General features: G+C 43.3%; 1 protein-coding gene across 1 annotated transcript; it reads left to right on the forward strand.

The window, feature by feature from the left end:
* The first annotated feature begins 3,966 nt into the window (after positions 1-3,966).
* C3H3orf33 (chromosome 3 C3orf33 homolog) lies at positions 3,967-15,938 on the forward strand. Its single transcript, XM_075266725.1, has 5 exons — positions 3,967-4,056; positions 8,225-8,284; positions 10,688-10,841; positions 11,998-12,158; positions 15,295-15,938. The coding sequence occupies exons 1-5, from the start codon at positions 3,970-3,972 to the stop codon at positions 15,574-15,576; spliced, it is 744 nt and encodes a 247-aa protein (XP_075122826.1). The 5' UTR covers positions 3,967-3,969; the 3' UTR covers positions 15,577-15,938.
* The last annotated feature ends 11,783 nt before the right edge of the window (positions 15,939-27,721 follow it).

Here is a 27,721-nt window from a genome sequence, read left to right on the forward strand (position 1 = left end):
AGCCTGCAGAACCTTCTACACCATCAGAAGACAACTGTACCACCTCAAACCACCGGCGAGGGTCTGGCTGAAGGTATTTGACGCAGTCATCTCCCCGATCCTTCTCTATGGCAGCGAGGTTTGGGGCCCAGCCACCTACCCAGACCAGCCAAAATGGGACGCCAGTCCAACAGAGACCTTCCACCTGCAGTTCTGCAAATACCTGCTCCATGTCCATTGCAGCACCTCCAACATAGCCTTGCAGGGCAGAGCTAGGCAGACTCCCCCTATGGCTCACCATAAAGAAGAGAGCACTAGCTTTCCAGGCGCACATTCAGGGCAGCAACCCCGACTCCTACCACCAGCAAGCATGGCTAAGCCACATAACTCGAAAAAAAACTAAACACCCCCCAAACAACAGCCAACCACTAAACCAAAAACACCAACAGATGACGACCAAGGCCCAAATAAAGGCAACCACAGACGCAAACAGAGAGCGGTACATCGAAGAAACTCCCCATGTACCAATCCCTACAAAGAGACTACACCATAGCCACCTTCTTGGAGAAAATACGCCACCGCAAATACAGACAAGCCCTGAGCTGGTACAGACTGAGCGCCCACAACCTAGAGATTGAAACAGGGCGGCACAGGCAGACGTACAAGCCACAGGAGAACAGACTGTGCCAGCACTGTGACCAAGGGGCCCAAGAAGACGAGACCCACTTCCTGCTACACTGCACCAAATACTCAGCTGTGAGGGCCGTCTACTATCAAAGACTCTCTGCCCACATCCCAGACTTCACATCTACAGACGAGAAGAGGAAACTCTACATCCTACTGGGAGAAAAGGAGGCCACTGTTGAGATCGCTGCCCAATACATGTCCAGCTGTCACCAAACAAGAGGAAGATGAGACGCATGGACTATCAAACCACCCATCCCCCATGGACTATTAAAACCCCCACTCAAACACCACTAAGCTCCCCCCATCACCTGTCTACCCTATACCCACTGATATCAAAAACAAGATTGTCCCCCCCAAAAAATTGATAAAATTTAACTTTTATTTTACTCGTTTAAAAATCTTCAATAGAGCATGTGCTCCCTATGAACGTGAACACCTATCTTACAACCCCTAAATGACTGAGCCGTCGGTAAATGATGGATAACACTCCTCAATAAAGATATATCTCAAGATTGTAACCATGTCTCTCTTATCTAACAGAGTAAATGGAGATGCAAATTGATATATCAGTAGGGGCATGCAGCATTAACCTGACAGCTACAGCAGCAAAGGGTATAGTTGAGCTGCTACTGTTTAGGCGCAGCTATATCTCAACTGGTGGAAGCAGGCTTAACATAAATACAACATAAATACAACAAGGCACTACTACTTGATGGCTATAAGCAGCGTTATAGCATGCTTCCCACTGATGATACGGGTACCAAACAAATTAGTTAGGGTGGCTGTATCATTGCACAACAGCCGTTCACCCTTCAAATATAGATGACTAGTCTCAACGCGTTTCGTATAATACTCATCAGGAGACTATCATAACCCTGCCTATCGGGCTCTAACACCTAGATGTCGGTGTGCGGTCAAAACCGCAGTTTGCGGGACCCTTGTGGTAGGTGCCGCTACTTTCATAAGGTCTGAACATACCCACACGCCCCAAACAAGAACGACGAGACCCTAAGGACACTCAAACCCCCAACCCACGTACCCCGTACTCACCCCCCTCCACCACCCCCAATCTCCTTTTTGCTTTGGCAACACCGAATGTCTTATTCTTTGGTAACGCTAATAAAGCTCATTTGTATCTTGTATCTAATGATACTGGGTCCTAAAAATAGGACCCCCTTCAGGCCATAACCCTATATACAGTAAATCACAGGGTGTGAAGACGTCTTAGAAATGAGACATTTCTATTTTAAATGAGACAGATTTGTGTTTTATTACTAATTTTGGGGTATTAATGCTCTCAGAGATGGAAGATTGTAAAGATCCTGGATCCTTGAGGTCCGGGGCACCTGCTGAGATCTTGTTGGGCAATTTTTGGCTTTGTCACCTCCTATTGAATGCAAGCTAAAAAAAAAAAAAAAAAGAGAAAACCAAATCAGTACAATGAAAAGGTGGGGGTGGGGGTGGGGAAGGGTTAGATCACATACCTGGGCTCATAGAGGATGCAGACGATGAAGTGAAGATCCTGGATCTTTGAGGTCTGGGGCACCTGCTGAGATCTGTTCAGGCAATTTTTGGCTGTCACCTCCTATTCAATCAAAGCTGAAAAAAAAGAGAAAACCACATCAGTACAATGAAAAGGTGGGGGTGGGGAGAGGTCAGATCACGTACCTGGGCTCATAGAGGATGCAGACGATGAAGTGAAGATCCTGGATCTTTGCGGTCCGGGGCACCTGCTGAAGTCTGTTCAGGAAATTTTTGGCTGTCACCTCCTATTGAATGAAAGCTGAAAAAAAAAGAGAAAACAAAATCAGTACAATGAAAAGGTGGGGGTGGGGAGAGGTCAGATCACGTACCTGGGCTCATAGAAGATGCAGACGATAAAGTGAAGATCCTGGATCTTTGCGGTCCGGGGCACCTGCTGAGATCTGTTCCGGCAATTTTTGGTTGTCACCTCCTATTGAATGAAAGCTGAAAAAAAAAGTGAAAACCAAATCAGTACAATGAAAAGGTGGGGGTGGGGAGAGGTCAGATCACGGACCTGGGCTCATAGAAGATGCAGACGATGAAGTGAAGATCCTGGATCTTTGCGGTCCGGGGCACCTGCTGAGATCTGTTCCGGCAATTTTTGGTTGTCACCTCCTATTGAATGAAAGCTGAAAAAAAAAGTGAAAACCAAATCAGTACAATGAAAAGGTGGGGGTGGGGAGAGGTCAGATCACGGACCTGGGCTCATAGAAGATGCAGACGATGAAGTGAAGATCCTGGATCTTTGAGGTCCGGGGCACCTGCTGAGATCTGTTCAGGCAATTTTTGGCTGTCACCTCCTATTGGATGAAAGCTGAAAAAAAAAGAGAAAACAAAATCAGTACAATGAAAAGGTGGGGGTGGGGAGAGGTCAGATCACGTACCTGGGCTCATAGAGGATGCAGAGGATGAAGTTGTGGAACATCCAGGTTAGGCCATAACTTGAGGTGGAGATCCAGTTGGTGGAGCTGAGGATGTATCATCCTGAGAGTCAGCGGAATGTCAGTGAAGACTCTAGGCCTGGGCACCTACATTTATAGAACCGTCATGTCATCAACCACAAGTTACATAAAATGTGATGTCACCAGCCATGAAGGCCCGTAGCTCTGTGATGTCATTACGGAATGTAATGTGACAAGAGCCTAGGGATGAACCTATAGCCATTAAAGTGGTAGTCCGGGATAACTAGAAATCCCTACACTAGTCTAAACACCCTCCCCCCTCCTACTTTCTAAATAAAATCATTTATCAAATATGGATAGTTACCCAAATTCCTGGATCGGTCACCACCCCCTGGGAGCCCATGAAGGGGGGACATTAAACTGGGGAGAGATGAAGAAGGGACATTAAAATATTCTTCACAGAAACCCTTGTTATCTACATCTATAAGACAAAAACAAGAGGAGGGTTCACCATATTCTACTCTATTGGGATGTAGAAAGACATGTACAACGCCACCACCTATGTTAGAACCACTGAAACAATGATAAATAGTTCTATGTACTGGAAACTGCATTGTAATGTCAGCACACAATAGCCCTTCTAGCCATAGGGCACAGCCTGTAACCTGTAGTATATAGCTAATCCACCAGTATATACGTATAATACACGAGAATGTAGATTAATATACAGTAGTTCCATCGCTGCCCTCTAGTGTACGTAACGTGTAACGCAGGTTCGTACAATCATATTAGACATTGACACTACTCTGCTGCCCTCTACTGCACAGAAAGTGTAAGGCAGGATCAGGATTTTTTGTTTCGTTTTCGCTGTGTCAACATGGCGCCCAGTGACGGAGAGTCTGCAGATAATAACGTCATCACTAAGGCTTCCCGCCTGCTGGATTCCCAATTGTATCTAGTTCGGGTAGGCAGCTTCATGTTGCTCGTGCAGGCTGACGGCGGATGTGGTACCTGTTTATAGCATAACCTCGTGGGGGGGAGTATTTTAATGTGAAGTGTGCCAGAGTGATATATGGAGGGCTCAGAGTGCCAGCTGACACATATGGCCGGGGCATTGGAACCCACCGTCCTCCCTCATAAACAGTGCCACTACTTGACAATGGCTTCCTGGGTGAATCAGCATATAGCATTTATCTTGGGCAGATCTCTAAGTACAGCCAGAGCGCCCCCTATGGATTTATCCACCTCACCTTCATGTCATTGGAAGTTATCAGCATGATCAGGGGCGTATCTTGAGGGGGTGCAAAGGGTTAAAGGGGCTCTATCACTGGGAAAAGTCATTTGTAACTAATCACATCCTTGCATAGGCTTTAGAAAGTCTATTCCACACTTACCTTTAGGGCTAGTTCACACGGGGGCAAGGAGACGGATTTTGACAGCGGATTTCGCCTCAAAATCTTCCTCCATACAATGGTGGTCTATGGAGACCACTAGCGTACTTTTTTCTGCTAGCGGCATGTTGCTGCTAGCGGAAAGAAAAGTCGAGCTGCCCTTTCTTCAGGCGGCTTCCGCCAGGTGGTAGCGACTTCTGGAGTCGGCCCATTCATTTGAGCCGACTGGAGGGGGAAACAGCGATGGTCGTGGCAGGCGGGTTTTGACCCGAGATTGACGCGGCTCCTTGCGTCACTCTCGGTGCGATAATCCGCTTCCCCTGTGTAAAGGAGCCCTTAGTATATAGATTGCCTCAGTGGTTTCTGAATACGTCTGTTTTTATTCATATGCTAATGAGATTCCAGCCAGCACAGGAAGTTCCCAGCAGCCTCCTCTCTGCTATTATCTCCTTTGTGTGTGTGCAAACAGGAAGCGAGTCATCAGCAGCAGCAGCCTCCGATAGGAAACAATAGCAAAGGGGGTGCACGATGCATCGTTCACCAGTCTAATTAGCATATGAATAAAAACAGACTTATTCAGAAACCGCTGAGGCAATTTACATACTAAAGGTAGGTGTGGAATAGCCTTTCTAAAGGCTATGCAAGGATGTGATTAGTTAAAAAATGACTTTTCCCAATGATAGAGCCCGTTTAATCACATCAGGGCCCGGGAGCCTTGTGAGGCTTATAAGCACAGGCATCAGTATTGAGATTGCAGCTGCCATCCATAAGTCAAGAAAACCCAGAGATTACCCTAACCACACTAAAGGTTTATTAATCTCCTGAAGGCCGGGGCACCAAGGGCCGGAAACGCCGCGATTTGCCCACGGTGGAAATACCGTGGGAAAAATCGCTGTGTTTTACAGTACTTACAAAGTGGATGGGATTCATGTGAATCCCATCCCCATTTTGCGGAAAAAATCACACTGCAATTTCCAAAACTGTTGCGGTTTTGCAAATCACAGCATATCAATTATATCTACGGAAACGCCGGCGGCTTCCCCTTAGATATAATTGTAACAGAAAGTCCGCGGAGGAAAACTCTGAACTTCTGTTCAAAGTGGTGCAGGAAGAACTGCAATGCGTACATGCTGCACGTACATGCCTGCGTCCCGGGTCATGTGACGTCCGACGTCATTGAACAAGGACGGCAGCGGAGGCCGACAGCGTAGGAGCCGGGGGACAGGTAAGAAACAGTAGTTTTTTATGTTTTTATTCCCCCAGGTCTCCGATTATTATACTCTGGGGTCTGAAAAGACCCCAGAGTATAATAATTGTTTATGGGTGTCCACAGTGGGACATAAACATATAGCTGGGATGATTTAGGAAAACCTGCACTCGCAGGGGGTTGGACCCGATGGCCCTTGAGGTTCCTTCCAACTCTACCATAAAATAATAAAAAAATAAAAATAAAATAATACTGTGTGCAGGGGCCACTAAGGGACATAATACTGTGTGCAGGGGCCACTAAGGGACATAATACGGTGTGAAGGGGCCACTATGGGGGATAATACTGTGTTCAGGGGACACAATACTGTGTGCAGGGGCCACTTTGGGACATAATACTATGTGCAGGGGCCACTAAAGGACATAATACTATGTGCAGGGGCCACTAAGGGACATAATACTGTGTGCAGGGGCCACTAAGGTACATAATACTGTGTGCAGGGGCCACTAAGGGACATAATACTGTGTACAGGGGACACTAAGGGACATAATACTGTGTACAGGGGACACTAAGGGACATAATACTGTGTGCAGGGGCCACTAAGGGACATAATACTGTGTACAGGGGCCACTAAGGGACATAATACTGTGTACAGGGGACACTAAGGGACATAATACTGTGTGCAGGAGCCACTATGGGGGATAATACTGTGTACAGGGGCCACTATTGGGGATAATACTGTGTGCAGGGGCCACTAAGGGACATAATACTGTGTGCAGGGGCCACTATGGGACATAGTACTGTGTGCAGGGGCCACTATGGGGGATAATACTGTGTGCAGGGGCCACTATGGGACATAATACTGTGTACAGGGGCCACTATTGGGGATAATACTGTGTGCAGGGGCCACTAAGGGACATAATACTGCGTGCAGGGGCCACTATGGGGGATAATACTGTGTGCGGGGGTCACTATGGGACATATTACTGTGTGCAGGGGCCACTAAGGGACATAATACTGTGTGCAGGGGCCACTAAGGGACATAATACTGCGTGCAGGGGCCACTATGGGGGATAATACTGTGTGCGGGGGTCACTATGGGACATATTACTGTGTGCAGGGGCCACTATGGGGGATAGTGGCCACTATGGGGCATAATAGAAAGCGCAGGAATGCGTTGGAGTCGGTCGGGATGGGGGGGCATGTCAAAAGTTTGCCACGGGGCCCCACCATTCCTAGTTACGCCACTGGTCACAATGAATATACATGAATCAGCCTTGTTCTTGTGAATCCTGTCCTCGCCTCCTAAAGAATTACTGCAGTAATAGCTATGCCCAAAGATGTCATATCAAACAACGGGGTTCTCGGGTAACCAAAAAAGCCAAAATGCCTTGTCAGTCACTACCTCTAAACCTCTTATACCTGTAGGAATGCAAAGACTGATAACCCGAGTGAAGATGTAGCATTACTGACAAGCTGTGTGTCCTAAACCCGCAGCACAAGACTCTGCGCACTGTCCTGTAGTGTCATCGCTAGGCGGGGGACATTTGTTTAACATTTACTAGGTGTGGACACAGCTTTTTTTTTTTTTGCGGTTTTTTGATCCATAATCAAGAATGGCTACACATTCTTATACTTCAGCCTTCTACTCAATCCACTCGTGACTTTGGCGCAAAAAACACAACAAAATCGGCAACAAAAAAAAGTTGCTTTCCCGCAACGTGGGACCTCAGCCTAAGAGTGGTATTGAAATGGGATTTAGTTTTGACTCAGAATTAACCCCGTAGCCTCCATCAATAGGCTGAGTTCACACATCCAGTACTTGTTCTACAATTTTAGTTGTAGAATCTGAAAACAAAATTCCATAACAAAGTGCGGTTCAATGTTTGTGAATAAGGTTTTAACAAACCCTTTTGTTTGCATTGGAGTAAATCCACAAAGGATTATATGGTGCCAGAAAGTGAACCTTTCCACTGGTAGACATGATTCAACATTCTTGTTCTCCTCATAGGTTGGGCACCAGTGGCCTTCCCAACAGTGAATCAGTGCTTTATACTGTGTGATAAAACATTGTGGAGGGAGAATGGCTGTATTCAGGTTCTCCTTTTTTTTTTTTTTCTTACATAAGGTCATATCTACATTCTCTGTGGGCAGTTGTGGAAAGTTGTATATATATACTATACTAGCTTCTGCCCACGACTTCGTCTGCGGGTTGTTTTTGGCAATGAGCCACTAATAATTAGCCAAATGTGGTTGTGCTTAACAGTCATGTAGTGACGTCATTTACTGGGATAAAAAGTAGCCTATATTTTAACCAGGGTTCCTATCTATCTATGTGCGAAATTTCATTCAAATCCGTTCAGCCTTTTTTGCGTGATTGAGGAACAAACACAAACATACAAAGTTTCACATTTATAATATTAGTAGGATATTAGTAGGATAGGATGCATATAATGTAATATGTTGATAAGTATTATGTGTATTTATAGGTGTAATATACTTTGTATACTTATACCCATGACTTGTTTTTGCAGAATATCAGCACGGGGTTGGCAATAGCTGGCATTGTTTTGTGCGCAAGGAGCATAAGACTGGTAAGAATGTCCTATATGTTAATGTAGCTGTATAGCTCTACAATTAAAGGGATCTTTCCATGTACACACCTTAGATGCAAATGAGTGGTGGGCTGACTGCTGGGACACCCAGGAACACAAGAACAGGGCTGAGCAGTCGTCAGGCAGTCGCCTTGCCACACCAATCATTTATATGGGAATTACATTATCAAATCCTTGGTTTATATTTCTACTAACCCAATTGTTGATATATGGAGGGAGGGAATACCGATTTCTTACATCCGCTTTCTTGGACCTATCAGCACGGTTAGGGCCCGTGCACACGGAGTTAACACGCACGCATTTTAGCATAATACACGTGTATAGAATACACGTGTAAAAATAACACTCCCATAGACTTCAATGAAATTTTTTACGTCTAAAAAATTTCATTGAAGTCAATGGGAGTGTTATTTTTACATGTGTATTATGCTAAAATGCGCTCGCGTTAACTCCATGTGCACAGACCCTTAGGCTTTATTCACACAATAGTTTTTTTTGTATTACTATTTTTCATGGAAATGCAGCATATTTTACCGCCATATTTATTCATTGCACTGCAGTAAGACATATCCAGCACTCAATTCATATCCATATAAACAAAAGCTTTATGTAACACTTGTTAACCCCTTCCCGCCGATGGCATATTTCATTTTTCGTTTGTGACTCCCCTCCTTCTAAAACCCCATAACTTTTTTTATTTCTCCGCTCCCAGAGCCATATGAAGTCTTAATCTTTACAGGACAAATTTTTCTTCATGATGCCACCATTAATTATTCTATATAATGTACTGGGAAGCTGGAAAAAATTTAGAATGGGGTGGATTTGAAGAAAAAATACATTTTCTCACGGGCTTCGGTTTTACGGCGTTCACTGTGCAGCCAAAATGACATGTCCCCTGTATTCTGTGTTTCGGTACGATTCCGGGGATAATTTCTATGGTTTTATTTACATTTTAACTCCTTAAAGAAAATCCAAAACTGTGTTAAAAATTTTTTTTTCCTAAAAGTCACCATATTCTGACAGCCGTAACTTTTTTATACGTCCGTGTACGGGGATGCATAGGGCGTCTTTTTTTGCGGGGTCAGGTGTACTTTTCAGTTCTACCATTTTGGGGAAATGCTATTGCTTTGATCACTCTTTATTCAAATTTTTATCAGAAGCAAAACAGTGAAAAAATGCCGGTTTGGCACTTTTGACTCTTTTTCCTGCTACTGTGTTTACTGTACAGGAAAAATATTTTTATAGATTTGTAGAGCGGGCGATTTCGGACACAGGAATACCTAACATGTATGTGTTTCACAGTATTTAAGCACTTTTATATGTTCTAGGGAGGGGGGTGATTTGAACTTTTAATATTTTTTTTTTTTTTTACTTTTTTAAAAACTTTTTTCTTGGGGTCTTGAACCCCAGGGGGTCTGATAACTAATGCATTGCAAAATACCGGCACTTCTGTTGCAGGCTACCTAGCATAGCCTGCAATAGAAGCAAAAGAATGAAAGGCTGGGGAGCCTTCACAAGGCTCCCGGCTGTCATAGCAACGTGACGCCGGCCCCGGAGCTTACTCCGGATGTTGATGATCACAAGGAAAATGGCGGCGCCCACGCGCCACTGGAAAAATGGCGCCTCGGTCAGCTTTGACCGAGGCGCCGTAAGGGTTAATGTCCCCGATCGGTCCGGGCACCGACCGCGGACATTATCGCTGGTTGTCTATTGCATAAAACAGTAGACACCCGGCGGCTATGGTGGCCACCCGGATCCCAGGCGGCCGCCGTAGTTTAACACTCGGCATGCGCCGTACTATTACAGCAGATGTCGGGAAGGGGTTATTTTCATTGCTAATGTCAGTGTAGTTCTATAGCGCAGTTTAAAAGCGAAAATGTTATGCTGTTTGTGAACATACTCTAACATTGTCAAACAGAGTACCTCCATAAGAGCATGACCACAATACCTTTGTAACAATGGCAGCCACCCTTGCACCAAGGTCTGACTGCTTTAAAAGCTTGTAATTGTTCAAATGCTGTTACAGGATATTGTTCAGAATGAGGTTGAAAGGTTTTTGACCAGTCCCTAAAAATACATTTTTTGGTAACCAAATCCAAAAATATTAAACTTTTAAATATAGTCTCAGTAACCATTTCCTAATGTTCTTGCTCTGCAGTTCACTATGTGTGTACATTGATATGTTTTCCACTTCCATTTTGGTCCCAAAGTGCATTTTTCTTTTCTAGGCCTTAACTGAAAAAACCCTCAAAATCTGACCGGGATCAGACCATTCATTTCACATAAAATCTTCAGCAGCTTTTGCTCTTTTTGTAATAGAAATTGCTTCATATTTTTGTCACATATTAATAATTCATAATTTTTGTGTTTTCAATGTTCTAGATGACAAAATTTACAAGTGCTAAAGACATCCCGGAACAATTCATAAAGAAGAATGTGAAACTGCGGGGGAAAATTATTTGTGTTACTGAAGAAACAATAGAAATTGATCACATTCCTATTAGTCTGCCTATTCTGAGATCTTTACAGAAGAGATGTAAGTATATTTTATGTTATTACTAAAAAAGTACTGATCCGCTACACATATCATCCTCTTCAGCAGTAACACAGTGCTGATCATGTGAGGAAACAAAGGTGGACTACAAAGTCAACATGGCTGGTCCTCTTTCTTTCCAAAAAGAATATTCAACAGCGGCTGCCACAGACAAACTGTTATTCTCTGTGTAAAAGTTCTGATATGCATTATGTTTGTCTCACCCTTTTCATGTGTTTGCTGTCAATGAATAAGAACAATCTTGTTTGCATTCAGATTCAGTAAATCCTGCACTAAGGGTGGGTTTGCATCTGTGCCCCGGTCTCTGCTTTTAGGTTTCTGTCTTCTGCCGACAGGAGACGGAAACCCGGCAGTCAGTGTTTGCCTGTGAGCGTTTTGTAGTCTCCGCGGCAAAACCGTTTTTTATTTAACTGGACACAAAGTCCTGCATGTCCAACTTTGTGTCCAGTTAAAAAGAAAACCGTTTCGCCGCGGAGACTACAAAACGCTCACAGGCGGGCACTGACTTCCGGGTTTCCATCACCTGTCGGCAGGAGACAGAAACCTAAAAGCAGAGACTGGGGCACAGATGCAAACCCGCCCTTAGTGCAGGATTTACTGAATTAGAATGCAAACAAGATTGTTCTTATTCATTGACAAATGGATGGGTTTGAAAAGTGACTACCGGTTTTCTTCTCTTGTCCATTTTCTCGAGCAGAAGACGGAACCCTAAAAGCGGAGACTGGGGCGCAGGTGTGAACCCGCCCTTACCTAGTCCTGCTACTATCTTAGAAGTGGATACAACTGTATACATTGTAAGCAATGCTCTGTGAGCTAAATACATCAATTGAAGAGACCTCCATGATAGTTTACTACACTGTATATACGTCTGGAAGCTATTAGAGAATTACCTAGAATGGAGATCCACAAGCCCACCATGCTGTATACTGCTGGTGCACATGCCTGGCCACAGGTTCACTCATTTGTGTAGAACTGATGGAGCGCTGTACCTTTTCCAACAGTCCTGTAGAAGTGAATGATGGCCATCCATGCATACCACTAGTCCATCTACATTGCACACTCAGGCATTTCACTGTGTATTAGCAAAATAGTTGTAGGTTAACCAGTGGAGTCAAATGAATTCTATTGAAATCCACAGGGCACAGGCAGGGTAGCCTTCTGGTCAAACTTGCTGGAGTGGAACTAACACCGAATGGCAAGATATGGTTACAAAATAATCTGCAACCCTCCCAGACACTATGGTTTCAATTACTGAACAGAGAAGACTCCATGCTAGACTGCTTTATCTTTATCAACCGGGTAAGGACTTTCATATTACTAGACTCGCCAAAATGTAGTGCAGACATTGTATTCTCAGAACTGTTCTGTAATCACTTCACCACCACCTATGTGAATATACCTTTAGACTAATGCGATAAGCAATACTATAAAAGGCCAGCAGGTGGTGATAAGTCCAGTCTTTTCTAAAAAGTATAAAGTGGATTCACTTTTGATTATTACCAATCCTGCAAGTGATTACTATTGGTCCGTGTGCTATCCATCTGTACAACAGACTGCACATGGCTGCAAATGGACCCATGGTAATGCATGGTGTAATGTACTTGAGCATTGCGGCATACAACAAAAATTGCAGCATGCATTATGTTGCGAGCTATATGGACTGGGAGACCATTGTAGACAGCTGTCTCGAGCAGCCTCCCAGTCCCTCTCATCCAATGACATGTGTACTGAGTACACACATAAAAAGTCATCCATGCATTATTGATGCAATGTGGAAGCTTCTTTTTATATGGCTGTCTGAAGAATCCCTAAAGGTGACCGTATACTTTAGAGCATATTCTGATAATTCACCATTTCAGCATATGCATGAAGGTGACGTGCGTCTCCTCCAAATACAGATATACAGGGAATGAAGTTTCAGCATGCTCAGTACATTTTCTCAAAGTAGATTTAGCCCTTGGTAGAGGAGTCTTGTAGCTGTTTATTTCCTCCCATTGAGAAGACATGCATGCTTGGGGACATGAAGCACGATAGCTGTTATTGATGCCCACCAGTTCATTACAAACAATGACATCATGTACATTATTCTCTTGACCACTGAGGCTAGTCCCTGAATCCCTGTGCCATACATGCAAAAGTCACTACTGAGGCCAGTGATTGGCTACTGTAGTCATGTGAATAATCTACATGACGTCCTTGCTGGAGAAACCTGGACATGCTGTAGCCGGAGGGAGATTTAATGGGGTGTACTGCTTAATGTTTTATTTTGTATCTTTCCTTTCATTCCTGGGTAATCCCTTTAAGGCAAGGTTCAAATTGAGTTCAGTTGGTCCTTTTAACCCTATGTGCTTAGATTCCAGCAGGGAGAGAAAAGCTTTTGTACTCTTACATGCACACAAGTTTTTCCTAAGTACTTTTTGGTTAGGACCTCACGTAGTGGCGTAGGGGGTGGGGAGTTTCTTTGTTCTTGGTTAAGTTTCCTGCTTTGGGAATGCTCTTATATGCTTGTACTATGCCTGTTATGTAATGTGTGTTCCGATTTATTGTTTGTTATTCATCTTTTTGTATGTCTTCCACATTTCTTAGAAAATTGGTTTCAAGGTTTGTTTAACGGAGTTGTCTGGGTTTATTATTTATTATATATTTTTTTAAATTGCTTATCCTCAAGATAACACCTGGTCCCTGAATCGATCATCTGTATGGAACCGCTTCCTGCGCCTGTCCTGTAAAAAATATATTTCTTGAAAAATCAGACACCTTTGTAAACAGGCACTTAAGAACACCCATGGACACTAAAGGACATCACATGGGGTCCCATTTAAAATCATGTAAATTGCAAATGGACACAGCTAGTGTCCGATGCTAAAATCTTTCACGGACATTAGCATCGGACACTAGCTGTTGGACACCGACGCTGGTGTGAACGCTCCCTTATACTTCTGGTAAGTATTTATCTCCCCATGAACAAAGACAATACAGCTACCAATCATGATCTTCCCAACATCTATTGAGGAAGAGCTGGAAGGGCACCATACATGATAGATGGTCATTTGGCCATCCAGCTAATAAATATACCTGACCTTAGTCTGTATTTGGTTTAAAGACAGATGGTTTTGTTTATATTGATATGATAATCTCATGTGCACATACAACAAACTCTCACAAACCAGTTTTTCCTGATTTTTCTTTTGCAGTCTTGCCTGTACAATTTACTTTCCTTTCCAGGTGTCTTACCTGAAGCGTGGAATGAATGTATTAGTTTTAATATTTCTTTGTAATATCATATTGCTTCATATAGTTAAAAGTTAGAAAGTCCCAGTTGCATTTTGATGTATGTACCGACAGTAGTAGTAGTAGTACTACTACTTTACACCTCCAAAAAGTTTAACTTATCCGTAGTCCAAGTTGCAAAGATAGTCACTGGTTTCTTCTTTTGTGGGTTCTGTTTACAGTAGCCATATATAGGAGCATGGAATTGGAAGAGAAAGTTTGATAGAACTTATTAAAACCAACATTTCCTACACCAGGGCACCAACTTGCTGCAGTTTCTCAATAAATCTGTTGCACGCCTATGTGACAAAGTAGAATACTACGACAGTTTTCTGATGCAAGTTATAATAAATATGTGAAGCCGAGGTGTGTCGGCCCCACTTTTGCAAAAAACGACGAGCAAGTTATAGAATGGTGTTAAATATTATAATAATACAATATTCTCTAGCACACAAAGGGTTAAACTCTACTGACATCACACTTCTATATTTTGGGAACATGGGTGCGGTTAGAGTACACCATTTTAGATATCTCCTTACATAGCAACAAGTTGGAAGGTAACACCCCCTTGAATATAAATGAGTAAGAAATACACATGTCTAGGTCTGTCTTTGGGAAGACCAGGGTGGGTGGTCCAGGCAGGTGGTCATTCATGGACGTCGTGACTAGCCCAAGTCCATCAACCAGACGACAAGCATGAACCAAGCTGTAACTACAAGATATCCAGATGAAGGAACCTAACTTCTCTGAAGATGTAAGCTAATGATACATTGACTGATATTTACTCTTATTTTGGACATTTTCCCTGTTCCTGTGTTTTCCTTCAAGACTTTAATTAAACTCTACACTGATTCATAACAAGCTGGCTCTTCCTATCGTGTTATGGCCTACAACACGTGGTCACAAGTTTCACCATAATACAGAATATTTAACAAACGGACAATGTAGTACATTTTTGGTGCAGTAAAAGGGCAATGTGCAAAAGATTCACAACGATTACACCCATCTACTCCAGGAAACTGGTGTTTTTTCTTTCTTCCCATTTGTTATCCTTTTGGACCAATTCCTGGCACTTTTATAAAACCACCATGCGTACTCTGTTGGGGCATTACTGATGGAGTATGTACTTTAAATATTAATGTTATGCTTTTTGGACTCTTCACAGGGAGGTTACTTCAATGACTGTGTGAATGTGGTGCTATTAAAAGAAGGACTTGGAAGAACAGTTCAAATTCGGGGCTTACATCAGGGGCCAGGACACTATCTGGCGTTTTACAAAAGACTGCTGCGAGCAGAGTTCAAGGCACAGAAGGCACAAAAAGGTCTCTGGGAACAAGAGAGCGCGATAAGCACGCTGACCAATAGAGTTCTCAGTAATAGTATGTTTCAGCATATGAAGCAATTCATCAGTTTGATGACAAAGTACTGGAAAAAATTCTTGTCATGAATAGTTATTTGTATGCTGGTGTTATACTTCTGTATGAAGAGTCATGGCTCTGGTCTGCAGTGCACACGTTTGTCCAATTCGATGACTGTTACACAAAAGCAGTATATGTGACGCAGTCCTGCCTAGTCCATAATAGACCATGATATATATGTTCAGGGGAGGAATTCTTTGAATAACCATATCACTACTTTGACAGTTTTAAGCTAAGGGTTAAGGTGAACATCAGCCAAGACCATCTCAGTGGAGATGAAGCCCTACCTGTGCTGTCTGATAGCAGTGTAATCCATGTATGTATTTATTTTTGGCCAGGCTGAGTATGCAATGGGGTAGGTGATCACTAGAAATAGCTCATATTCAAACTATATAAGGCGTATATCCACCTTTATTCTCCACATGTGGTGAGAAGATAAGGTTTCACTTGGATTGGGATCATAAGTATCAGCCTAAAGTGTCTATTTACCGATATCTATGTGATTCTTGTTTAATACACATTATGGTCATACATTAAAGAACTAGTCACCTTGGACAACCTTTTTCCATGAGGCGGGTTCACTAGTGATTAGGTGATTTCTGGGGTCCTACATATAAGACTTTCCTCTGTTGGCAGTATAAAGTAACTACTCTTAAATGGACTCTGAAAACAGTCTGAGACTTTACACATATATTGTTTATACTCAGATGTATATATAGAGCTTATTTGTAACCTGTGCATGCTACACTCAAGGAAAAAAGGGGCTCAGTTGCTGCCCTACCTCTTTTATTGCAGCGATAAGTTAGTTTTACAGATTTACCTTGCTGTAATGATTACAGGTCCAAATCAGCACATCAGACAAAAAGAAAAAAAATTATGTTAAAAAAAATACAGTTAGTAAATAACCACCATTGAATCAACAGAGAATACAGTACATTGAGATTTCAATCCTAAAACTTGTCTATAAAATTGTTAATGGTACTCTTGACTGTAATATGGGCATTGAGTATGCGTCCACATATACCCACTTCCCATTGTAACTTCACTGTAGTGTGGTCTATGGAAAAACTAATACCACATCACTGACCCCCAGTGTCCATCTGGTTCTCCATGCATTACAATAAGGTACGGCTCCAAGGTGCTGGACAGAAATATAGGTCATGTTTTTGATCTGACTCTTAGACAAGTCCAGTGCAACAACTGATGTACCATAAGACAGAATGGATCCCGTAGAAAACTCTGTAATCTGTTCTGGCATCAGTTTCCCTTTGGCTTTTTTTGTGTCACAACAGAGGGAAATCACAATGGATGCCTTGTATATGTGAACACACCCAAACCATAATGACAATACCACAATGGTTTTCCACTTCACAATGGTCTGTCTGTAATAGTTTACTTTCTGCGTATCTTTTACCAGCCTGGTCATTTTTCATTATTGTAGAATGAACTCTGAATTTTCAGAAGTTACTGTCTTTATAAAACTCTTAGGGCCCGTGCACACAGAGTTATCACGAATGTATTTTAGTAATCTACACGTATATAGAATACACGTGTAAAAATAACACTGCCATTGACTTCAATGAAATCTTTTACACGTGTAACAAACGCGCCCAAAATTCATCACGTTTTTTGGCGCGGTTTTTACACGTGTAAGATTTCATTGAAGTCAATGGGAGTGTTATTTTTGCATGTGTATTCTATACACATGCAGAATGCAAAAATACACTCGTGTTAACTCCGTGTGCACGGGCCCTCCCTGATTCTTCTGGTTTCACCTGACAATTCCTAGATAATTTTTAGAAGTTGCTCCCTTTTAGGCTTTGTTCAGATATGGCTGATTAGAAAATGTGAAGCAGTTAACATGTAGCGGACTTTTTCTCTGAATATGTAACCATTTTCAAAGGCAATTGGTGAAATCTCCAGCAAAGCCTCAGAACAGGTTACAATATCAAAATACATCATTTCTTGCATCATTTCTTCACAAGCTAAGGGGGCGTTCACACTACCGTCATTGTCCGACAGGTAGTGTCCGCTGCTAATTCAAAATGAATCCAGCGTCACCAGGAATCCTTAAAATGTAGCTTTTATTTGTTCATCTTAAAATATTTCATTCAGCATACCGAGGTGGCAGGTACACGTGCATGGAGCTGACTAACGATGCTACACGTTTTCGGAACGCTACTGGTTCCTTCGTCATGGCATAGTGTCCGCTGCTAATGTCTGTTCAAAATCTTGCAAGGACATTAGCAGCGGACAATAGCTGTGTCCGTGACATTTTTCATTCATTTAAATGGCGATTGGGTGCATTGTTTTACACTCCGTGCCTGTCCTTAAGTGTCCGTTCGTAAAGATGTCCGACTTTTCAAGCGGACAGCAAAACCCAACATGTAGGTTTTTTCTGTCCGCTTGAAAAGTCGGACATCTTTACGAACGGACCCTTAAGGACAGGCACGGAGTGTAAAACAATGCACCCGATCGCCATTTAAATGAAGCTGTGTCCGCTGCTAATGTCCGTGCTAGATTTTGAATGGACATTAGCAGCGGACACTACCTGTCGGACAATGACGGTAGTGTGAACGCTCCCTTACAAAGGATTGACCTTTCTTGTGACTTCCCATTCACATCTGTGAAACTGTGCATGTTTGGTAAAAGCCATCACTGAAGCTCCAGCTGGTAGACTTTAAAGGGGTTTTTCATAACAAACACGTATTCCCTCTCCTCAGCATAGAGGATAAGTGTCAGATTGCTGAGGTATTTAATATTGGGAGCCATGGCGATCAGGAGAACAGGGACCAAAAGTCCCCCTGTGCCCTCCATGTGAATAAAATGAAAGAGCACTTGAGCTCTACATTCACTTCTGTGGTGATTCCAGGACTGCAATCTCCGAAAGCTCTATAGAAATTAATGGAGCACTGCTCAGGCATGCAGACTAGCGCTTCATTCACATGGAGGTCGCAGAGGGAATTTTGAGTCCACCTTCTCCTGATCAATGGGGGTCCCAGTGGTCTGACACTTATCTGCTATCCTGTGGATAAGGAATAATTATCTTTAAAGGGGTGGTCCTTCTTATTATATGCTGCAAATGTGGGCAATAAAATTTAAAAAATTACTTGCGCCTCTGTTTTCAGGGTCTGCAGCCCTTTGCTTCCCTTTACAGGTCCTGGCTCATGTCTGCAGTTACGTGTCATTTGAGGACAGGTCTCCGCACTGTCGATCACAAACCTCATTGGCGACCTTTTCACAGTCAGCTCTTGACTAACTAGCCTCAGCAGTAACATGCCATTTATTAAGAAGTCCCTCTATATGGAAAAGTTGTGAGGAATAACTAATGTTCATGTTACAGCTATTGTAGTTGCATGGCCACCTTGAGAGTACTTTACTTCTAAATGTTATGTAATATAATATTGATGGGAATCAAGATCATAAAATGTATTGAGGACATTTTTATTAAACATGTACATTACTTTTTCCCGCAATTGCTAAACTACCTTCATAGATCACTCATATATTAAGTCTAAAGTTTGTTTCTTTGTGGTTGAGATTCTTCAATGGTGCAAGTTATATAAATCTTGTGTCAGTCAGTGAAAACGTTTTGCACTAAATTTATCAGTTGTGCTTTATGGATACACATACACATATATTTTGTCCAAAAATGACACAGGTCATCCATAAGAGTCATACAATATCCAGACTACTTTATCTGGGCTCTTTCTGACTTTTGCTTTAGAGAAAAAGACATAATAAATTTTGGCACATTTGGCTTCATACCGTATATACTTGAGTATAAGCTGACCCGAATATAAGCCGAGGCCCCTAATTTTACCACAAAAAAACTGGGAAAACTTATTGACTCGAGTATAAGCCTAGGGGAGGGGAATGCAGCAGCTACTGGAAAATTTCAAAAATTAAAATGGATGGATTTTTTGGTACAGTAGATGCTGGGGAAGTGTGTTGAAGTAGATGCTGGGAAGGGGGTGTTTTAGTTGTCTGTCTGCCCCTTCCCTGAGCTGGCTGAATATAGCATATCTGCAGTACTCCTATTAACCCCTTCCCGACGGAACAGGAGCAGTGCAGATACCCTATATTCAGCCTGGCTGTAGTCAGGCTGAATTCCAAGTGGGGGGGGGGGGGGGTCGAAACCAGTCTCAGGGAAGGGGCAGTCAGACAAATTTTTTTTCCCGTTACGGTGTTTACCGTACAGGAAAAATATTTTTATAGATTTGTAGAGCGGACTTTTTTGGACACAGGGATACCTAACGTGTATGTTTCACAGTATTAGTTTTATATGTGTTCTAGGGAAAGGAGGGTGATTTGAATTTTTAATACTTTATTTGATTTATTTATTTTATTTTATTTTTTTTGCATTTATTAGACCCTCTAGGGGTCCTGAACCCCAGGGGGTCTGATCACTAATGCAATACATTACAATGCTAATGCATTGTAATGCATAGAGCAGCCTGCAAAAGAAAAGCACTGCAGGCCGGGGAACCTATACAGAAGCGCTGAGGGGAATCCCAGGCAGGAGCGCTGAGGGGTGGACCTGAAGGAGAACCTCGGCTGGCCGGACCTGAAGGGCAACTGCAGCCGGCCGCCGGCAGAAGCGCTGAGGGGAAACCCCGGCTGCCAGGGATTCCCCTCAGCGTTTCTGCCGGCGGCCGACCGTAGTTCCCCTTCAGGTACGGCGGCTGAGATCTTCCTTCAGGTCTTCCCTCTGCGCTCCTGCCTGCCCCAGGGGATCTCCCTCATCGCTTCAGGTCAGCCCTTGATAGAGCGGTCGTGCCTGCTCCTTCCTTTCTCCGGGGGCATGGCGGCGCCTGCCGCCTCCCCGCAGCATTTCCCCTCGGAGGCTTCAAGTTCCACCTCATGAGCTCCGGCATTACCGCTGTAAGAGTTACAACTTAGGTGCCGGTTGCCATGGCGACCGCTCTGAAGCAGGGCGGCTCCATTATAGCTACAGACCCGGCATACATACATCGGGGCGGGTGCTGGGCCCGCAGCATCGCCACGCTCCTGGCAGGTGCATGCCGATGCTGTTCATTTCAAGCTGCAGAAGTACTTACGGTACTTCTGCTAGCAAGCCCAGAACGCAGACACACCCGGGTGCGGGCCTGAGGTTACGTGGTCATGTCACCCCGCGTGTGATAGAGCAGTGTGGGGGGCGGGGTCTGAGTTCCGTGCCTGCTAGCAGAGGTACCGTAAGTACTTCTGAAGTTTGAAATGAACAGCATCGACACGCTCCTGCCAGGAACGTGGCGATGCTGCGGGCCCCGCACCCGCCGCGTTGTATGTGTGCCGGGTCCGGATACGGGGTCTGTAGCTATAATATTGCTGAATTACCGTAATGACGCGAGTATAAGCCGAGGCGGACTATTTCATCACAAAAACTATCCTGAAAAACCCGGCTTATACTCGAGTATATATGGTAGTTCTCTTTCACAAAGGCAGAAGTACTACAACTAGTATTATGCTACATGCTTGGAGAGGTGCTCTGTGGTCGGGCTGGTCAAATACAATTATTCTTAATTCTCAATTAAATCTTCCTTCTTTAGACAAGCAGAACAAGAGATGAAGTATCAGGAGGTTGAAATGCTGAAACAGGACATAAAATCAGACAAAAAAGGTCAACAGGTTCTAGTGCCAGATCATTTTACATAATTGGTGAGGCAGTAGGTATGATGAAAGCCCTTGACAGACCCATTGTCACTCTTAAGGTCCCAAATCTTATTAGAAGTTTTCTGTGCTTCTATTTCCAGTGAGTAATGCCGCTATTTTGTGTGTGAAGATGAATTAGATTTCTGCAGATGTGTCAATGTCTCATCGTTATAGGGAGAACACATATGCTAGACCTGTTATACAGGCTTGCCTCCAGCTAAAGTTTCATGTACAATTTCTTAGAGATCTATCATAGATGCTTCTATGTTACTACAGAAATTGTGCAACCCCTTTTATGCTGTATCTTAAGGCTAAGGTCCCATGTAGTGGGCTGCCACAAAAAAAGCACATCATGGTTTTTCCCACAATGCTTTTCACAGAAAGTCCCCGCAGAGGTTTCCTCAGGATGTAAACACCGCAATTTAACGCCACTGGAAAAAATTGTGGTGTTTTGCAGTCAGGGCAAAGTGGATGACTTTCTATTGAATCCCATACCCACTTTGCGGTAAAAACGGCGTTGTGGACACGCCACGATTTCCAAAACCAGCATTGTTTTGGAAATCGCAGCATTTCAATTATACCTATGGAAACGGTGGCAGTTTCCTCATAGGTATAATTGTAACAGAAAGTCCACAGAGGAAACCTCTATAAACTTTCTGTCTAAAGCGCTGCAGGAAGAACTGCGATGCATTGCCACCGCGGTTCTCCCGCAAATGCTTTTTTTTGCTGTTGGACGCCTTGTAGGGCCTTAGCCTGAGGGTGTTTCTTTTTTTTTTTTTTTATAAAGGACCATGTGGTGAACAGTTTTACATTATAGGTATTTATAGGACATTAAACCATCTGTCCATAAGGATATGCTGGTTGTTTAGTTTTCCAAATTCTTTTGACTGGTTCCCTTTAAAGTTGAGGGGCACATTAGAAGATTTGTTGCAAGATTTTGCAGATTGGTATGAGATCAATCACCCTCTGAAAATGTTAATGAAAGACAAGCAAGAGTTAATAGCTGGTTTGATGCTGGAGAACATTGCTTAATTCCTCACCTGAATGTAAATATAGATTAGAGCAGCAATTTCCTCCAGGCAGATGATAAGAAGTACAGTGTTGTTCTAGCAATCTGATGTAGTGGTGAGCGAAGATATGCATCCTGGGTAGTGTAGTCATGCTGTATATATATATATATATTTTTATGTTTATCTATCTAGCTATTTGAATGTAATAGTGGTATACACCATATGGAGCAAAGTATTGGCCACATCACTTAATAATTGAAAAAATGTTTTAGTCCCATTGCCACATGTACATAAAATCCAGCACATAGCCATGCAGTCTGTCATTAACAGCAAAAACTATGCCGGAAGCTTCAGAGCATGGTTTTCTATGGTTAAGCAGCAGCATACAAACATGCCAGGCATTGGATGGAGTGGTGTAAAGCATGCTGACTGTAGTAGTGGAGACAAAGTGATGAATCACGCTTCTCAAAGTGCCAGGGGTATTTTAGTTCCAGTGAAGGAAAATCTTAATTCTTCAGCATACCAAGGCATTTTGGACAATTATATGCTTTCAGGTTTGTGGGAAACAGTTTGGGAAAACCCTTTTCTGTTCCAGCATGACTGTGCAAACAAAAGTCCATAAAGGCATGGTTGGATGATTTTAGTATGGGAGAACCTGACTAGCCCAAAGAGACCTGCCTTCAACCCTATGAAATACAGTTGAAGGTGAGATAGAGCAGAGATTTCAAGCCAGGCCCCTTCATCCAACATCAGTGCCTAACCTTACAGGGATCCTAATAATTTTGGCCATTGCGACAAGGGAAAAGTAGTAGGAGTGTACATTTCTCCAACGTTCCTATCATATACCTTCTAAAAGCAGCTGGGAAAGCTTGTAGTAGGAAAGCTGTGTTCCTTTCAGAAGGTTTTTACCAAAACTCTGGTTAAAGCCTCTACTCCATTTAGCCACTTTGGGATGAATGGGGTTAATTCCTTGTTTCCTGAAGTGTGTGTGTATATAATGGCAGACAGCACTCAGGTATATGGCTACTCTGCTCCTGGGTAACTAATTGTGAGTAATACTGCTGTATTGTGTTTAGGGAGCAGTAGGCCCAGCACTCTGCAGTTAGGAACCTTTTGTTGAAGGTAGTGGCCAGACAGTTAGGATTTTACAGTATTTTGTATTGCTATGGTTTTGTTTGCCTGGAAGCCCTAATAAAACTGGTTGAGACCAGTTGCACCATATTTGGCTGAACTGGACTCTTATTGTGGTGCGAAAAATACTTGTCTATCTGAAGAGACGACCTAATCCATGTTACACCATATAGTTCATATTTACAACATTTTGGTAAAATACTTTTAGACAGTAATGTGATTGGATGAACAGGACAGCGATCACAACAAAAGAAAGAAATTAAGAAAGAAATTATCATTAAAGGATTGTCCACTTCCAGTAGTATATTGGAAAACTGTACAACTTTTTAGTAAACAATAAGATTCGCTTCTTAATATTGGTCTGAAAGGGGCCAACCATTTTAAATATCTGTGTAAAGGCTAATACAAGTTGTGTTATATCGTCCATCATTGCTTAGTCCCATCAATGTACTGGCCTACCAAAATAAGAACCTTACATGAATCTTTATATTATTAATTATTATTATTATTATTGTTTATTTATATAGCACCATTAATTCCATGGTGCTTCACATTTGGGGGTTTACATACAATACACAAAATATACAGGTAGATATACTAACAATGACGCCCTGCCCGCGAGGGCTTACAATCTATGGGGGAAATGAGACTAAGAACAAAAGGTTCTGTAATTACAGCTGGACACAAGAAGATGATGCCACTGTCTGGTGCGCTTTCCATAAATTACAGGAGGACTCTCAGAATTGCATCAAGGTGTGTGTGTGGGGGAATACTGTATTACAGTGCCCCATAGGACAGGCCACACTTTTTCTTGGTATGCCTCCACTGGAAACTGAAGAAATATAGGAGTCTTGGGAAAATATGTCTTCGTGCAGTCCCTTAGACTGAAGCCCTATGTGGTGTAAGCCCCGGCGGTTTGGTCACTGTGGAAACACTGAAATAAAAAAACGCAGCATTTTACAGTTCCTGCAAAGTGGATGGGATTCTAGCGAATTCCATCAACACCTTGTAGAAAAATACCGGAGCAGAAATACTGCTGTTTCCAAAACCGTTGTGTTTTTGGAAATCACAGCATATTAATTACCGTATTTTCCGGACTATAAGGCGCACATAAAAACCTACGATTTCCTCAGAAATCGTAAGTGCGGCTTATAGTCCGGTGCGCCTTATATATGGATGGAAGCGGCGGCAAAGTCTGCATGCCGCTTCCATACATACATAAAAGGCACCATAAGGGTGAATTCACACTACGGAATGCCGGCGTGTATCACAGCCGTACACGCCGGCGTTACAGCAGGGCTGCCGGACACTTCCTATTCATTTCTATGGGAGCCGGCATGCGAGCGCTCCCCATAGAAATGAATGGAAAAAAGCAGTCCATTCATTTCTATGGGGAGCGCTCGCATGCCGGCTCCCATAGAAATGAATGGGAAGTGTCCGGCAGCCCTGGTGTCACGCCGGCGTGAAACAGAACCCTGAAACAGAACGTGAAACTTACCGAGCGGTGCAGGGCGGGCGGGCATTCAGGCCTCCTCTTCCTCCGATGTCCTGACCACTTCCTCCGGCGCTCGCGAACTGATAATGGCCTGGGCGCATGCGCAATATCATAATGCTTCTACTACGGCTACTGCGCATGCGCCCAGGCCAATATCAGTTAGCGAGCGCCGGAGGAGGAGGACGGAACATCGGAGGAAGAGGAGGCCTGAATGCCCGCCCACCCTGCACCGCTCGGTAAGTTTCACATTCTGTTTCAGGGTTTTATTTTAAAACGGGGGGGTAGTTTAATATAACTTTTACGGTTGGGCTCTATCAGCATGATTTTGCTGATAGAGCCCCTCCTCGCCTGCCGAGCGCTTCCAATAGAAGCGGCTGGCACGCGGGGGGTTAAGCGGCCGCTGGCAAAGTCTGCCTGCCGCCGCTTTCAATAACATATAATGCGCACCGGACTGCACCTTATAGTCCGGTGCGCCTTATATATGAACCAAGACGGACTATAAGGCGCTCATGGGCAATGTGCCTTATAGTCCAGTGCGTCTTATAGTCCGTAAAATACGGTATACCTAAGGAAACTGTCGATTTCTCTATAGGTATAATTGAAATAGAAAGTCCACAGGGGAAAACTCTTCTGTGAAAAGCGCTGCAGGAAAAACCATGATGCGTGGGCCTTAGCCTTAAAAAGAAGTCGAGATAATGAACAGCCAAACATGACTGCTATGAACAATTAACTGCATCGGGAAGCGTTAAATCCTTTTCTTGACTCCACCTGAGATTGAAGTTATTTAGGCTGACAGGGTTTTTTAGTCTTGAATTTTACGCAGAGGCCACCTCAGATTCCGGACCAAAAAAAACAGTCGCGGCGCTCCACTCCGGATTAAGCCCAAATGAATGGGCCTAGTCAGGAGGGAGTGTCTTCAGGCGGACGGCTTCGGCTGAACCAGCCGCGACATCCACCTGAAGCATGAGCATGTCGCTTCTTTATTCTAGGAGCCAGAACAAACCGCTTGCGGAAAAAAGAAATGACCAGCTACCATTGGAGCCATTGAACCAGTTTCAATGTGAGACATTTTTTTGGTCAGGATTTTGAGGCGGATTCCGCCTCAAAATCCTGACCAAAAACCCTGTGTGAAATCAGCCTTAGAGTGACACAACTTGCCATAGTATAGGTCATTGGTTTTGTATCATGCATTGTGATGTACTTGCACTATGTTGTATGATATGTTCTATACATGCATGTGTTGCTTTGGTGCGGGTCATTGCACAGTCATTGTTCAGGAACTTTCTAGAAGCTGTGTTATGCGATGATTCCTTAGAGATGGAACAAAGTTTACCCCATGCTTTGCTCCATGGGAGAAGTATTTTGATGTACTTGAACAGAGCTAGAAGAGCAGTCTGAAGAGCTTGAGGAGAGAGGGAAACGGCCATCAGGATGTCAGACAATCGCTGAACCAGGCACCTTACAGTGTACACTTAGTCATCACTGAGTCTGGTTCCTTCAGTGATGGGTGGCACATCCTCCATGACAGCAGAGACATGTCATTCAACACCACAGCCTGGAGACTTGCATAGTTGCTATTGCTCCTCACTAAGTGTTAACCTTGTGAAGATCTGTTGTACTATAACATCTGCTACAATGAAGAAGGAAACCATGATGCAAAGTCAAGTGTCAAATGTACTTCCTCTGTTGGTGGAAGACTCTAGGCGACCTGCAGGGTAATGGTATCTGGACAGTGGCGCTATGAGAGTCTAACAGTAGAGTGGCATGTCAGTCAGAGTAGAAGTACGGTGTTATCCACATTGATTGCCATATTGCCACCATCCTTGGCATCGGGGTGTCTCCTAAACGACTGTTCACATGTAGGATTTTAACCCTGATTTGGGGGCAGAATCCATTCAGTTTCTGCCTACCATTATCAAAAGATTAAGCGTCCTGCTAAATCTTGAAGCAGATGCCAAAGCTCGAGACTCACCATTCATCTGGGCCTAATAAGTGGCAGAAAACCGCAATGGAATGCCGAGTTGTAGTGCAAGCCTATGAGAAAAAGTCCTGCAAGTCCGACTTTTTTCTCCACCCAAAAGAGTGGATACCAGACAGAAATGCTCTAAACGCATACCTGTGGATAGTTTTTACAACCCATAGAAATCAAAGGGTTTTAAAATTAACTGTTCAAAATCAGCTTTTGAGGACTTTGAGACAGTTTCAAATACTGATTTCACATGGAGAGGCCTAACGCAGATGTGAACCCAGCCGGATATGCCCTAAGAGTACAATGAGAAGGAAATGCCTGTGTACTTAATGGGGCCTCTTGGTGTATCCAATGAGACTATCTCTTACATTAGTTTCACACTACAGTCTGTCTCTCCGTTGTTATTGGTCTGCATAGAGACCTGAAAGACAAAGAGCCTGTCCACTAAAAAAGTGGCTACCCGTGGACCCTGTGCAGAACTTTCTCTTCGCCAATTTTAGACAGAATCCAACAGAGACTGAAACTAGGCTGACTTTGCTTTGCTGTGTCTGTGGAGTGAGGGAGCACTTCTGGTACATATCAAGCAATGAAAATATCACTAAATAATGGCAGTCCTATTGTAATTGTTTAGAAAACCACAGCCTGCCAGATTTATCACAAATTCACCAACCATCACCCCAAAAACGTTGATGCCGTTTTGGAGCTATTTTATGGCTTTGCCCCTTTGCTTAAACCAGGCCCTGTGTGCAGACAAGGTGAAAAAAGGTATCTCAGGCTGAGGCCTCACGTTGCGGAAATGCAGCTTTTTTTGTTGCAGATTTTGTTACTTTTTTTTTTTTTTTTACCAAAGTCAAGAATGGCTACAAATGGAATAGAAAATAAATAGGGAGCTCCTTATATTCCTACCCTTCTACCTT

The sequence above is a fragment of the Leptodactylus fuscus genome, chromosome 3 (assembly GCF_031893055.1).
Source record: "Leptodactylus fuscus isolate aLepFus1 chromosome 3, aLepFus1.hap2, whole genome shotgun sequence".
NCBI lineage: Eukaryota > Metazoa > Chordata > Amphibia > Anura > Leptodactylidae > Leptodactylus > Leptodactylus fuscus.